The following is a 16,455-nucleotide window of genomic DNA, read 5'->3' on the forward strand; positions in this document are numbered from 1 at the left end:
CTGTTCATCAATTTACTGAGTGTTAGATGGATAATTTTATTGGGGGCTGCCACGTATGGGTCTAATGGTTTCTTGCAGCTTCCCTTATTTTATTCTATTACGTTCTTGTGGGGGTTTAACTTGAGCTACGATGTGATATGCAGCTACTGTTAAATTTATACGTGTCTGTTTTACCTTCACATTTTTTTTTTTTATATATATATATATAGTTAATATTAATAATCTCAATCAGATGCGTTATCTATTATCTGTGTACTTGAAATTATCCGTAGCCTTAATCTGATGTTTTAATTTCAATACGTCCATGAATATCTCGTTGTCTGCGTGCTTTGTTTTATTTTATTTTGTTTTGTGTGTAAACTGCGTGTGTCTTTTGAATGCTGCGGAGGGAGAGGAAAGGAAAAAGTGATCGTTTTTTTTTTTTTTTTTGCTTCTATTGCAAGGTCGATTCATTCGCGTCCATAAAATAAAAAAAAGTAAAAAAAAAAATCCAAGGCAACTCAGATAACATTAAAAACAAAACGAAAAATCTGAACGCGCTTCCTTAACACACACACACACACACACACACACACACAAACGCTCAGAGCACAGTAACAACTAATCTTTTAAACTCCATAACCGGAAGGAATAACTTGATACATTGCAACAGTTCCGTTGTGAGTGATGGAAAGTTCCCGCGTGGAGAAGAGAGAGAGAGAGAGAGAGAGAGAGAGAGAGAGAGAGAGAGAGAGAGAGAGAGAGAGAGAGAGAGAGAAGAACCATCGTCCCAGCCATATGGTGGGGGAGGACGATGACAGGGAGGGGGAAAGAATGAGTCAGTTAAGTGATAAGGACGAGATTACGGCTGCTTTATGAACTCTAGACTCGGAAGATGATTACTGCAACGATGCTAGCACCACGCACCACCACCACTATCAATATCACCACCACAATCACCATCACCACATACCTACCTACCACTCTGATACATTCCCCCGTCCAAGTCATCATCACGGCCACAACTACCAGACAGTATCACCACCACATTATCACCTCTGCTATCGATTCTTCTACCCCAGCCACCACAAGCACAGAAATATAAGAAAGACAAGGAAACTCCAGGAAGCCAGTGAGAACATTCGCGACAGTCCTTGCATTAAACATACCTGCCTCTATCCACCAATCATCCCTTGCCATACATTTACATTTTACACTTCCACCACCACCACCACCACCACTACCACCACCTACACCAATCACATGCACATCAACATTACCGACATTTGAGTTGACAAATTTGTGAATGAGGATGATAGATAGGAAAAAGAAAGAGTAAAGAAAAAAATATATAAAAGACAGCATGAATGAAAACTATAATCTATCTGTTTTATATACGAGAAAGGAAGGAACAAATAAATTAATAATCAAGGTGGTTTTATTGATCCTCCGACTTGGCACCTTGTTCGTGTGTGTGTGTGTGTGTGTGTGTGTGTGTGTGTGTGTGTGTGTGTGGTCTCTACTAACGCTCTTAATATGAAAAAAAAGGTTAAAAAATATACTAGTTCGTGATTGGTGCAAACAAGAAATAGTCTGCTACAGGATGAGGAGAAAGAGAAGAAGGAGAAGGAGGAAGAGGAGGAGGAGGCGGTGTGATTGGAAAAAAAAATAATAATGATCTGCCACAGGAGGAGGAGGAGGAGGAGGAGGAGGAGGAGGAGGAGGAGGAGGAGGAGGAGGAGGAGGTGGAGTGTGCCAAGTGGGCCAAACACAGAATTATGAACGTTTAACATGCGATTAGTGGTTCCTCTTTTCCTTTCTCTGGTGTTTTATTTAGTCTCTCTCTCTCTCTCTCTCTCTCTCTCTCTCTCTCTCTCTCTCTCTCTCTCTCTCTCTCTCTCTCTCTCTCTCTCTCTCTCTCTCTCTCTTGGCAAGTCTGGTAATAATGGCTCTACAGTTGTCACTACCTGTGTGTGTGTGTGTGTGTGTGTGTGTGTGTGTGTGTGTGTGTGTGTGTGTGTGTGTGTGTGTGTGTTTAACTGGAGGAAATAACAGAGAGAGAGAGAGAGAGAGAGAGAGAGAGAGAGAGAGAGAGAGAGAGAGAGAGAGAGAGAGAGAGAGAGAGAGAGGGGGGGGGGGTGGAGACAGACAGCCAGCCAGAAATATCTGAAGCAATATTGCGACAACAACATTTTCCAATCAAGTCTCACTTTGTCGTAAAAATTTGTAGGCGGTCTGAACACACACACACACACACACACACACACACACACACACACACACACACACACACACACACACACACACACACACACACACACACACACACACACACACACACACACACACACACACACGTCTAGACTCTCTCTTTCTCTCTCTCTCTCTCTCTCTCTCTCTCTCTCTCTCTCTCTCTCTCTCTCTCTCTCTCTCTCTCTCTCTCTCTCTCTCTCTCTCTCTCATTGACATTTCATTCCTTTTTCTTTTTATTCGTATATCATTGAACATCATTGCACTTTCCTCTCCTCCTCCTCCTCCTCTTGCTGTTTACAACCTTTTCCCTTCCTTCACTACGTCGTGTCAGGTTTCCCTCCTTCCCGCTATGGGTTAAAAATAGCAAAGCTGTGGACAGCGAGACACTCAGACACTCTTAAATAACCCCAAGAACCCACTGAAGGAAAGACGTAATAACAGACAGGCGTTCACGATAACACACACACACACACACACACACACACACACACACACACACACAAGCAACACGAATTTTATTTTAACTTAATTTAACACTTAGACAATTTTTTATGCTTTTTTTTCATATTTAGTAGAGGATAGACAGTATCTCTCTCTCTCTCTCTCTCTCTCTCTCTCTCTCTCTCTCTCTCTCTCTCTCTCTCTCTCTCTCTCTCTCTCTCTCTCTCTCTCTCTCTCTCTCTCTCTCTCTCATATTAATGATTTGTTTACCTTGATGTCTGTCACTGTTTGTTTGGCAAGCGTGCGGTGGCATAGGGGGAGAGAGAGAGAGAGAGAGAGAGAGAGAGAGAGAGAGAGAGAGAGAGAGAGAGAGAGAGAGAGAGAGAGAGAGAGAGAGACGACCTATGTGGGAGAGGTAAGGAAAAGGAGGAAAGAAAAGGAGAAGGATGATGAGAAATTCTTAGGAAGATATTACCCTCTTACTTGGAAACCGTCGGTGTTCTATGTAAACAACCTCTCTCTCTCTCTCTCTCTCTCTCTCTCTCTCTCTCTCTCTCTCTCTCTCTCTCTCTCTCTCTCTCTCTCTCTGTCACTTTGTTATTGTTTTTCTTCTTGTTCTTCTCCTTGTTCTTCTTGTTCTTGTTCTTCTTGCTCTTATTTTTCTCCTCCTCCTCCTCCTCCTGCTCCTCCTGTTCCCCTTTCCCCACTCCCTGTTTTAATACTCTGCCCTCTCAATGCACTCCATTAAAAAAAGAAAAAAACATGATATATATAATACTTACGAGCTGCCATGGTTAGTAAAGCGGGGCAGCGAACATATGCAAAAAAAAAAAAAAAAAATGTGTAGCTTGTCGAAGTAATGGCATTCCCTCCTGTTTTTATTTAATGAATGAGATGCGTGTTTGGAATTTATGAAAAACACGGCACGCTACAGTGTTTTTGCTTTAACGCTTTACATTACATACTTCCCATACATACATACATACATACATACATACATACATATATACATACATACATGCATTCCTATGAACTCCTATTTTTTTTTTTTTCTGTATCCTTTTTGTTTACTTTTGTATCTCCCTCCCTTTTTTTTTCTTCCTCTTCCTTTTTTTTTCTTCCTGCTTTTTTTTTGTGTTCCTTCTTTCTCTCTTCCATTCGTCATTGCACGTATTAACATTCCTATGAACTCCATTTCTTTCTATTTTCTTTCTGACTAATTTCTATCCCCGCCTTTCCTTTCTCTTTTCTCTTTTCTTCTCTTTTATCCTGTTTTTTTTTTCTTTTCCTCCTTTGGCTTTTCCCTCCGTTATCCTTTTTTTTTCTCCTTGTTTTTCGTTCATTCTCTCTACGATAAAATTCATGAACCTTTCTCTTTTACTTTCACTGTAAAAAAATGTCCCTTAATGAACCTCTCCAATAACCATTTTCCTTCGTATTCTCGTTATAAAAACTTACCTGTCATATTTTCACCCTGTTTTTCCTTCTCATCCTTCATCTTCACTTACAATTCTTTACTGCCTTTTTTCCCTCCTTCATCCCTCACACTCATCGTATCCTATTCAAATTCCTGTGATAATCATCCCTGTACATCTGGCTTCCTGAATATCATAAGCAAATAATTACGTCTCTTTATCTGCTTTGTTTGCTCTGCTTAACATTCTTTACCTTCTCCAATTGACGTCATATTTTTACCCAGAATACCTTGCCTCTCTTGTCACTCACGTAATTTCATTATCCACTAACTCCCCTCCTTCATTTACCACCCCTCGGTCCCTCCTTCTCTCCCTTCCTGCCCTTCCTCCTTCCCGCTCTCCCTTCCTCCCTCTCTCTCTGTCCATTCCCATTTCCATAAGCACACCACTGCTACCATCACCACCACTTCCTCATCTCTCTCTCTCTCTCTCTCTCTCTCTCTCTCTCTCTCTCTCTCTCTCTCTCTCTCTCTCTCTCTCTCTCTCTCTCTCTCTCTCTCTCTCTCTCTCTCTCTCTCTCTCTCTAATTTTCTCCCCTCCCCTCCTTCCCTCCCCACCACCACCACACTATCATTCTCAACTCACAGTCTCCCGTTCCCTCCTCTCACTCCCCTTCCCTCCTCTCACTCCCCCTTTCCTCCCTCTCGTCCCCTTCCCTCCGTTCCTCTCTCCCTCCTCCAGTCAAGCCTTGGCCGGTCAATACGAGCCAACAGACTGCACTAACCACACCACACACACACACACACACACACACACACACACACACACACACACACACACACACACACACACACACAAGAGTGACCCCCCTAAGTCTGCTCACTGCGTCTGTCTGCCCATGTTCCCAGAGACTCCCGTGACTGCAGGCGAGGCGAGGCAGGTGTGTGTTCATGACGGGACGGACACAAAAAGACTTAGGGGCATATAAGGCTCAAAGGATGTGGCGCATGAATAAGACAGGATTGGTTCTTTGTCCTTTGTTTTTCGTCAGAGAGAGAGAGAGAGAGAGAGAGAGAGAGAGAGAGAGAGAGAGAGAGAGAGAGAGAGTGTATGTATGTGTACGTAGAAATGTTGGTGGTACTTGTCGTGTACTAATGGAAATTGTGCAGGGCAGAGAGAGAGGGTGGGAAGAAGGGAAGAAGAGAAGATACAGTGACAGAAAGTGAAGGATTATTGTATTGCGTAAGTGACAGCGTAGAGAAGAGGTAGAACAGGTGTAGTTATCCAGGTAAATCATCAATATTACTACCCACCCACTCACACACACACACACACACACACACACACACACACACACACACACACACACACACACACACACACACACACACACACACACACACGTGAACTAAGCCAATTCATTTCAGCACAATCTCAAGATCACGTTTTCAAGCAAATTTTTATCCTCTACCATTCACATTTTTTTTTCTTTTTTTCTTTTTATGTGTGTGTATATCTCAACTTTCTCCTTTATTTATTTGCGATTGTCCTTTCCCCCTCCTCTCTCTCTCTCTCTCTCTCTCTCTCTCTCTCTGTCTCTGTCTCTGTCTCCATTCACAAGAGCCAGCAAGTCCTTCCTGCCAACCTCGCGCAGTCTGCTGGGGGGAGTGTAGGTCAGGCCAGGGTGAAGCACGGCACGTGTTACTGTCAGCCTTGTCATCATGCTTTGGTGCTTGCTTTTCCTCAGCCTCTTAGCGACTCTCTCTCTCTCTCTCTCTCTCTCTCTCTCTCTCTCTCTCTCTCTCTCTCTCTCTCTCTCTCTCTCTCTCTCTCTCTCTCTCTCATGGCTTTAGACTTTATTATATTTGCATTGAATTATTTGTTTAATCTGTTTTCATTTATTTATTTATTCTATGTTGCTTTTATTTGTTTACTTTTTTGTTTCTTTACTATTTTTTCGTATCGTTGTGCGTAACCTAACCTTTCCCTTATTTTTTTTTTCATTGTCTTTTTTCATGTGTATGTCTCTACTCTTTTACGTCATATGGCTTACCGCCCCCCTTCGCCACAGCCATTTACTTTCGTTTCTCAATTTTTTTTTTTCCATTCCAGACTAAGCCGTAGAACCAGAGAGGTGTTAACGAATACAATAATTTTTTTTTCTCCTCATATTTTGCACATTTTTCATCATATAATGGTATCTTTTTATTATGAAGCTGCGATGTTTTATTCTTCTCTTAAGCGTTCTCATTTTCCTTAAAAGGTTTGCGAATCCGTGAACGAGTTTTGACAATAAAGATCGTGAATAAATGTCTTTCGATATGAGAGAGAGAGAGAGAGAGAGAGAGAGAGAGAGAGAGAGAGAGAGAGAGAGAGAGAGAGAGAGAGAGAGAGAGAGAGATAAACATAGACACAGACACAGACAGACAGGCAGACAGAGGCAGACAGAAACATACAGGCAGGCAGACGGAAAGACAGAGGCAGACATACATACATACATACAGACAAACAGACAGTGTGCACTAGATACAACGCATATATTCAGTGTAGCTACCAATAAGGAGAGAAAACAGCCGCGGAGGAGTCATGAGGTATGCCGCCTAGACCTCCGCGATGAAGGTCACGATTGTGTCGCTGGAGGAACGAGGTCAAGGCACAGTGAGATCAAAATAAAGTCTGCCTTGGGGATTGTAAATGGATGATGGAAGGAGTAGGGAAAGTGGAGAGAGTCTTGGTGGTGGTGGTGGTGGTGGTGGTGGTGGTGAATCATAGCAACGTTGTCGATATTATGTTCATACGTATGTAAGTTTTTTTTTATCAATGAAATTCCGTTAAATTCCTGTACATTTTGTCAGTAGTGATGTTCCTTGCTTCCTGTGTACAGTTGGCGTCGGTAGTATCGTTGTATTGTCGTAGTCTTAAAAATTTTTTGTAATAATCAGTATCTGGCTGTCACCTCCACCTGTCAGCTCTTTCTCACTGCGAAGCTCATAACACAAGGCAGCTCATTACTTCATACATCAGTTTCCATGCAACTTATTGACGTACAATTCAGTTAACTTTGTGGCGTCACTGCTTTGGGCGACTGCGTGTACCCGCACCTGAGGTCGATGAAGTGAACTGTCAGCGATTTCCATAATTCATGAAGTCTGACATACACTCAGACTTCACGGCAGACTTTGGAAACCTCTGAAAGGTAAACTAAAAAGAACAATAAAAATACCGAGGGAAGAATTTATTACTCTGCAGCACGAGCACACACGCACACGCACACACCCACGCACAAAGAAATTGTTCCACGTGTACTGCTCCTGACGTGTGTGCTTCTCGTTACAGGGAGGAAGGAGTGGAGCTGCCTGAGCCTGGACGCTACGCCACTGGCATCTTCTACTTCGACAAGCCCCACCACGAGGAGAGTGAGAACCTCTTTGATGAGCTCGCCGCCTCCCACGGCCTCAAGGTAAGCCAGATGTTTCCAGTCTAAAAAATGGAAGCTAAATATTTCTTAACTACCCTGTCTGGTGAAGCATTCTGAGGCACAGTTTGTGTTATGAAGCGCTTGAAATTCTCGTAAGAACTGTTTTCAAGAGTTGGAGTGATTTGTTCGGTTTTCACGAGTGTTTTACCCATTGGTGATGCAGAAACCTTGGTAAACTACTACAACCATAAACACACCTCAAGCTTCCGCAAGATCCTACTCCGGAAGTCGAGATAACACGCCGAAATGTCTGAGAATGCAATCACAGGCTGGAGTTTTCTTTTTTTTTTTTTTTTTTTTTTTTTTTTACTGCATGCTTTTGTTGAGGTGAATGTGCAGTGGCGCCAAGAGGTGAAGCCGCTACCTAATAAAAATAACTCGCTGCGGTATCACTTCTTAGCACGACTGTACATACATAGGCAGTGACTGTATTGACGAGGTGAGCTGCAAGGTCTGTGTGTGTGTGTGTGTGTGTGTGTGTGTGTGTGTGTGTGTGTGTGTGTGTGTGTGTGTGTGTGTGTGGGGGGGGGGGGGTTGTGATACTCTGCACGCCCAGCCAAAGGTACCCTGAACCCTCACTCTCAACCCTTTCATGCAGGGTACGAATAAATGTTTCTTTTTACATCAGAAAGACGGATAAGCGCTGTAAGTCCCTTCATACCTCCGCACCGAAGGAGTTCCGTTGAATTTAGCAGAAAAGCCACACAAAAGTCCTCCCGGCGGGTCCTTCCATTCCGCCCCAATTCTCTCACATAAAGTATAGTCGACAAGGAAGCGACTGGAGGGCTTCGAGGCTTAAAAATATTCTTAAGCGCCACTTGGAGCTGACACTAGACCGATGACCCCCATTGCCAAGGCTGAGTGTGAACGCCTCTACTACACCACACGCCGCCTTAGCCTGTCTCCCTGCTCCTGATTATTAGAGAGAGAGAGAGAGAGAGAGAGAGAGAGAGAGAGAGAGAGAGAGAGAGAGAGAGAGAGAGAGAGCCCCAGAGACTTCGAAATCAGCGTACAACACATGCAAACTGCCTGAAAATTGCAAAACTCGACTGCAGGCAGCGCAAAATTTCGTATTTTCATGCACTACTTTTGGCACACTTATTTTTCAGCTCCTCCTCCTCCTCCTCCTCCTCCTCCTCCTCCTCCTCCTCCTCCTCCTCCTCCTCCTCTTCCTCCAACACTAACATCACCCCGTGCCAGAGACAACACAGACGTAAAAGTCGTAACATAGGTCCTCCCCACACATACACTCACGCACACACCTACACACGCACACACTGACACCCACCCGCACACACACACATACAACACACAAAGCGCCCTCCGTCTGGCGTGTGTATGTACGTACGTATAATATTGACGGGGAGGAAGCGGATGGCGAGTAGGCAAGTTAAAGGTGAGAGAGTCTTACGTCGCAGCCAAAACAAATTCGTTTCCCTTTTTGAGAGGGAAATAAACTGTAGAAAGTAGATAAGTGGAACAGAGGGAGAGGAAATAAGTGAAGCTGTGGATATAGTCTTCTAATTTTTTTTATATGTAATTGGTGTTTTGTGGGCGACTTTAGCAAACGCACAAACTGCCGACAGCCGAGGGTTGGGCTTAGCTCAGGGGTTAGTGGGGGTGGTGGTGGTGGTGGTGATGTGGGTGAGGGGAAAGCTGGAGAAAACCGGTTTCGCTGCTCACAGAGAGAGAGAGAGAGAGAGAGAGAGAGAGAGAGAGAGAGAGAGAGAGAGAGAGAGAGAGAGAGAGAGAGAGAGAGAGAGAGAGAGAGAGAGAGAGAGAGAGAGAGAGAGAGTAGACAAAGAATAAGAGACGTTGCAAGGGACGTAAACATTGACACAGCGGATGTTGACGCAAACAACAGACGAAACAAACAAACAAGTAGATAAACTGACAAGACTTTTGTGCTTTTATCTTGTTGTCCTTTTAACTTGATGCCAATTAATTTTTTCCATTTAATTTTGTTTTGCTGGAGGCCTTTCCTCGCTATGTCATCCTTCCTTTGGCGTAAAAGACGGACAGAAAACACACACACACACACACACACACACACACACACACACACACACACACACACACACACAGGTAATGGACGTGATTGGGATATGTCAGTCAACGAAAAATTCTATAATGAAGTGTGTGTGTGTGTGTGTGTGTGTGTCTGGGTGTGTGGGTGTGTGTGCCAGGGGTTGGTTGAAGTCACATTCAGGAAACAGTAAAAATGGCTTTATGACATTGTACGTACAAGGCTGGCATGGGTCACTCTTGCACCAGACATACACACACACACTGCACAAAAACGAAGAAAAAAGAAGGAAAAAAAAAAAAGACATGAGGGAGAGATGGAGAAAGGGAGAAAAATAGTTTGGTGTTCATATGGCTGTTAACTGGTCGGTCGGTCAGTCAACCAGCCAATTAGTCAGTTCATAACAGGCCAGCAGGTTTAATAGCCAGTTATCCTGCTTTCAAAGTCAGCTAGTTAGGTTCACTTGCCGTACTGTGTTTACAAGTCCTTCCGTAGATGGCGTTACTTTGTAGTTTTTGGTTTGTATATATTTTTCTATCCTTTTAAATTTGAACGTCTTATTTTTATTAACTATACCTTTCATTTTAACATTAATAGTACTTCCATGCAATTTTATATTTCGACTCCATATGATTTAAGTTGTTGCAGCGCCACGCAAGAAATTTTGTTATCACTTCACTTCAGAGGGGCAGCATCATCAGTGACGTCACTCCCTCGACGATAACATTAATCAGAGCCGCCAATATCCTTCCGTGAGAGGGAAAGCGGTGTTGCCATTATTTATGGAGCAACAGAAGCAGCGCCTCGTCTCACGAAAAGAAATTTTGGAACTGCGATTAATTTCCCCGTCAGTGGAGTGACGTCACTGATGACACAACGCCCTCTCCAGACGGACGAACGAGGAGGGCCTTAGTCATTCACTTAGGCAGCCAGACACTATGCCAGCCAGTAAATTAGCTAGTTACCTTGCCACCAATCCAGCCAGTTACTCAGTGAACGATTCAGTCAGTTATTTAACATAAGAACATAAGAAAATAAGGGAAGCCGCAAGAAGCCATCAGGTCTACACGTGGAAGTCTCTGTTAGTATAAACCCAGTCAATCACTCTACTGTAGTACGACTTAGTCAGCCCGCCAGCCAATTATCGCTCCATCAAGCCAGCCAGCTAGCCACTCGTCCAACCACCCATTCAGTCATTTAGTCAGGCAGCCAATTGCTCTGCCACGAAGCCTGCCAATTAGCCAATCAGCCAGTCAGCCATTTACCTTTGTACAAAGAATCAATGCCGCGCCACAGTCCAATTTCACTTGAAAATAAAAGTCAATTGTACAACATTCGAGCTTTATCTTCCTCCATTCCTCCTCCCTCCCTGCTGTCCTTCCCTGCCGCCATTCCTCTTTCAGCTCCCTCCCTTCCTTCCTCCTTCCCTCTTTCCCTCCCTCTTCGTTATCTCGAATCCCTTGTCCATCCCACTTCCTCCCTCTCCTCCTCTCTCCTCTTCTTCATTACCATACCCCTTTCCTTCATCACCACAACCCTTCCTTCCGCCCTCCTCCTCCTCCTCCTCCTCCTCCTCCTCCTCCTCCTCCTCTTCCTCCTCCTCCTCCTCCTCCTCCTCCTCCTCCTCCTCCTCCTCCTCCTCCTCCTCCTCCTCCTCGTCCATTCTTTAGCCTCAAAATCGCTGCTCCAGACAGGGCAGGTCAAGAAGAGAAAAATGTTTGCTTCACCCACAGCCAAGAGGGGAAAAATTTAATTTCCGTCCCTGATTGGCAACACAAGGCTCTCGGAACTCTGTGGCACCCGCCCTGAGGTGCTGCCGAGGTCAAGGGTCACGTAGGTATTCATAATAGAAGGGTAGTTCGGAGGAAAGGGACATTGGGACTATTTGGGGCACGGCTGAGGAAAACTCCCAGCCAAGATAACATTTTAAGGGGGCGTTAGTAACCATAGGATTATTATTAAAGGATTACTTGTAGACAAAAAGAACGTAATTGTGAAGGGAGGACTCGTAACCAAAAGAACATTATCAAAAAGAACGTTATTATTAAAAGGGTACTTGTAGGTAAAAGAATATGATTATTGAGGAACATTCGTACCCAGAAGACATGATCGTAAAGGAGTCAGTCGTAGCCAAAAGAACATGATAAACAGCTACTCGTAAACAAGGTGATATTTCAAGGGGAACATATGAAAGGGATACTCTGAGCCGAAAGAACATTGTTAAGGCACGTAAAGGCGGAACAACACTACAAACAGGACACTTACAGCCCTCCCTTTCCTCCTCCTCCCTAAAAAAAGGAAAAAAAAAGGTGAAATAGAATAGAAAAGATTAAAAATTACGAATTATTTTTCATCGTGTATCTTATGTACCCTTCGATTGTGATCCCCGCCCTACACACAAACTCTCTCTCTCTCTCTCTCTCTCTCTCTCTCTCTCTCTCTCTCTCTCTCTCTCTCTCTCTCTCTCTCTCTCTCTCTCTCTCTCTCTCTCTCTCTCTCTCTCTCTCTCTCTCTAAGTAATGTATCCCATCATACAAAATACATTAAAAGTACATGGCTCACAGACTTATCCTCCTAGCCTGATCCTAATTAACCACCAGCATTATGTATACGCGGACCAAAAGGGAAGTCTGCTCTTATGCCCATGAATAAGTCATTTCGAGATGCTTCATACGAGAACTTCGGAATTTTAAGTAGTGTTTCGCATCCCACAGATCCCCCGCTCCCCCCAACTCACGTATCCCACAGATGCCCCCCCACGCGTACCCCAGCGTATCCCAGAGTGAGAAGCAATCGAAACTTGTAACCAAAAGGAAAATCATTAGGAATAACAGAGAGCTTAATGAAACGCAGGGAAAAAAAAAAGTACTTAATCCTAGTCAGGTGGGTGTTTTGTAAAGAGACACTTGCAGCCAAAAGAGCTTGACGAGAAAGGGACGCTGGTAAGGAGACGCATCCATTCACGAGGCATCTTGTTTCTCTTCATCTTTTGTTGCTCCCATCCCTTGTACCTACCTTTCACTTCGCCTCTACTCAAGTATTAGCCAAACAGGACTAATGAACGCCCGATCCTTTGCCCTTTCTTCGCAGCTCCACCGGAAAATCATCTCTCCCTTTCACTTCGTCTCTACTTACGTAATACCCGAGCAGGACTTAATGAGCTCCCACCAGAGGGATTCAAAGTGGACCAAAAGGCGACGACAGAATTAGAATAGGGAAGCAGATGAATAGGACGTGGTGTGTTCTGCGAGGGCGATGCAAATGAGGCTCGTGTGTGGCCGGGAGCTGAGGGACAAGACCAGGCCATTGGGGAGAGCATTGGAGGGCTATAAAGTCAAGCAGTTGAATCTCGAAGCATTAGTGTGTCCTCTCCTTATTCCTCCTCCCCCGACCCTTCCTTGCCTGGTCTCCGTGGGTGTGTTTGCCTCAGCTCCTCTCTTTTATGTGGGAAGAGCTATGTGTCCCTGTGTGTGTGTGGTGATGTAGTGGTAATCTGAGTGGGATAAACCTGCCCTGGTCACCTTTACTCCGTTGGTAAGCATTTCACCATTTCTTTTGACCTTCTGTTCAGGAATCGCTTGTTTTTTTTTTTTTTTTCCCCGCTTCCTACGACTTGAGCTGTTTGAAGAGGATAGTGTCGAACATTCTACGTAATTGCATATACTGACCTCCTATTTCGAAGTCCTTTGTCTCACTTTTTTTTTTTATTAAGAGTGGCAATCTTAGCTCTCTCTCTCTCTCTCTCTCTCTCTCTCTCTCTCTCTCTCTCTCTCTCTCTCTCTCTCTCTCTCTCTCTCTCTCTCTCTGCTCGTTCTCAGCTCGTTCTCAGCTCGTTAAAGGAAAAAAATAAAAAAAAGAAAGTTCTCATTGTTGACCTTGCTTCACGCCTCTCTCTTTCCCTTCCATTCCAAGCTCCCCGGCGGCAGGTGTAGTGTGTCACCCTCGGGAGAAAGGCAAGAGAGGCGGGGAGGTCATAAGGAAGAGAGTTACGTTAAAAGAAAGGAACTATGTATGCAAACCACAATTAGACACGTGTACGATCATTAGTTTTTTTCCTTTCAGTGTGGTATGTGGTGGTGGTGGTGGTGGTGGTGGTGGTGGTGACTGATGGTAATGGTGACGGTATTCGTAATGATAATGGAATGTCACTATTGGCTTGCAACTCGAACGCATAGCTAGCATTCCCGAGGAGAAGGTGGAGGAGGAGGAGGAGGAGGAGGAGGAGGAGGAGGAGGAGTTCGAGGTGGAGGAGGAGGAGGGGGAGGAGGAGATGGAGGAAAAAATAGACGGGGAGATAAATAGAGAAAGAAAAGAATGAGGTGAAGGAGGAGGAGGAGAGAAAAATGGTGAAGAGTGAGAAGGGGAAGGAGAGAGAGAGAGAGAGAGAGAGAGAGAGAGAGAGAGAGAGAGAGAGAGTAGGATTACTTGACCAGGCAAATCACGGAACTTGGATTTGAGTCCCCTCCTCCTCCTCCTCCTCCTCCTCTTCCTCCTCCTCCTCCTCCTCCTCCTCCTCCTCCTCCTCCTCCTCCTCCTCCTCCTCCTCCTCCTCCTTCTCCTCTCTTCACATCCCAACATTCCGTGAGCATGACGATATTGATCAATCGCCCTCTCTCTCTCTCTCTCTCTCTCTCTCTCTCTCTCTCTCTCTCTCTCTCTCTCTCTCTCTCTCTCTCTCTCTCTCTCTCTCTCTCTCTCTCTCTCTCTCTCTCCCCCTCCCTTTCTTTTTTTCCTTCCTTTCCTTTCTTTTTTTAATTTCTCCCTATTAATTTTCCCTCGCTTATTTTTCCACGACAAACTTCTCTCGTATATTCATGTATCTTGTCTCCTCCTCCTCCTCCTCCTCCTCCTCCTCCTCCTCCTCCTCCTCCTCCTCCTCCTCCTCCTCCTCCTCCTCCTCCTCTTTTCTTCCTTTTCCTTTTCTCAGTATCTAATTTTTGTATGCAATGGAATTCCCATGAAATTATGATGTGGTATGTTTAGTGCCAGAGAGAGAGAGAGAGAGAGAGAGAGAGAGAGAGAGAGAGAGAGAGAGAGAGAGAGAGAGAGAGAGAGAGGTGAGGTAAAGGAGGTAATTCGCGAAAAAATAAATAAATAAACGAAAGTGACTCGATTCGGTTGCTCGTGCTCTACTACGGAAATTGTGTTACGGTTAGACGGGACGCGACACCCTCTCTCTCTCTCTCTCTCTCTCTCTCTCTCTCTCTCTCTCTCTCTCTCTCTCTCTCTCTCTCTCTCTCTCTCTCTCTCTCTCTCTCTCTCTCTCGTTTTCATGTTTTACTGTTTTTTTTTTCAATTTTCCTTCTGTTTCGTTTGTGTGTGTGTGTGTGTGTGTGTGTGTGTGTGTGTGTGTGTGTGTGTGTGTGTGTGAACGAGCTGAGCAGAATTTTCTGTCTACGTACAAACCAGATGTAAGGGAAATGCCGATACAAGCAGAGAGAGAGAGAGAGAGAGAGAGAGAGAGAGAGAGAGAGAGAGAGAGAGAGAGAGAGAGAGAGAGAGTCCACCCAGAACTTTATGCTGCATCAACAAAATCGATCGGGGTTGTAGCTGTGTCTCTCCACTTCCCTCCCTCCATCCCTCCATTTCTCTTTTCTTCCCTCAACCCCTTCCTTCCTTTTCCCTTCCTCCATTTTTCCCTCCGAACCTTCCATTCCGTCCTTCCATCAGTCCATGCTTCCATCCTGCCATTCTGCCCTTCCATCCCGTTGTCCTTTCCTTCCTTATCCTGTCCTCTCATTAATCAGGCACTCCATTCTTCCATTCCTCCACCCCTCCTTCCCTCCATCCCTCCCTTCATTTCTTCTCTCCGTCCATTCAACCTTCCGCAATATTGATCTTTTCACCACCACGACCACCACATCCACCACCACAGTCACCACCGCCACCAGCACTAATACCACAAGTAGTTCCTGCACTCCTAACTCTTTATTAATTTTGTCTATTCGCTCAGCCAGATTAACTACATGTATTATAAGAACATTACCTGCCTTTGGTCAGTGCTATGATGTTTCCTGGCGAGTCAGGCGAGAGAGAGATGTGTTGCCATCAGTCACCCACACACACACTCGGTTCTGATGCGATTGTACCCAGTCAAGTTAACTAAGCCGTGACTGCCCCTCTGTGGTTTTGTGATCCCGTTGTTGCGGTGCGTTACGTTCGTTAAATCATCCCACTTGTCTAGCCTTGAGGAATGAAAACTGGAAGTATCTATAATTACCTGCCACACATAGATAGATAGATAGACATTCGCTAGAAATTTATGAACAAACATTAAAGCATAAACTAAAGGACAAATATTGTTGTTAAGGAAGGTTATACAAAAAAAAAAAAAACACACTCAAACACACACGATCAAGAAAGTAGCTGTTAATAATATGAGGTATCTAATATTGTGAGGGAGAAAGTTTGGCTACGTTTAATATGAGTAAGAACGAAGGACAACAAAGAGATATTTAATTAACTGAAGTGACACACACACACACACACACACACACACACACACACGTAAAACTAACGAAGTATGAGGCTTTCATCTACTATGGCGTTGTAAAATAATTTCGACTTTAGAATATTAACAAAAAAGTAGTGACGTCATGTTTTCAGAAGCAAACCAGCCAGGTATTTCATTTTTCAAACACGCAGGAAGAGGAGAAGTACTCAGGTGGATTGGTTTGCCGTGAATTGTGGAGTTCTGGGGAAGTCAAGCCGGGGAGAGCAATAATGTCTTCCCGCCACAAAAATAAGGGGAGGAGATGGACTGCAAGGCATTCACGTAACGTTGTAAGAAAAGAGGTAAGGAATAAAAAAAAAAAGTGATAAAAAAAAACCGACGAGCATTCGGAAAGTAATTTGAATATTGA

General features: G+C 44.4%; 1 protein-coding gene across 1 annotated transcript in view; it reads left to right on the plus strand.

Annotated features, from left to right (window-relative positions):
- Positions 1-16,455, plus strand: part of LOC135108749 (uncharacterized) — a 95,606-nt gene that overhangs the window by 39,403 nt on the left and 39,748 nt on the right. Inside the window, 1 exon segment of the mRNA XM_064019831.1 lies at positions 7,425-7,548. Coding sequence (XP_063875901.1) covers positions 7,425-7,548 — 124 coding nt within the window.

This window comes from Scylla paramamosain, chromosome 2 (genome assembly GCF_035594125.1).
Source record: "Scylla paramamosain isolate STU-SP2022 chromosome 2, ASM3559412v1, whole genome shotgun sequence".
Taxonomy (NCBI): domain Eukaryota; kingdom Metazoa; phylum Arthropoda; class Malacostraca; order Decapoda; family Portunidae; genus Scylla; species Scylla paramamosain.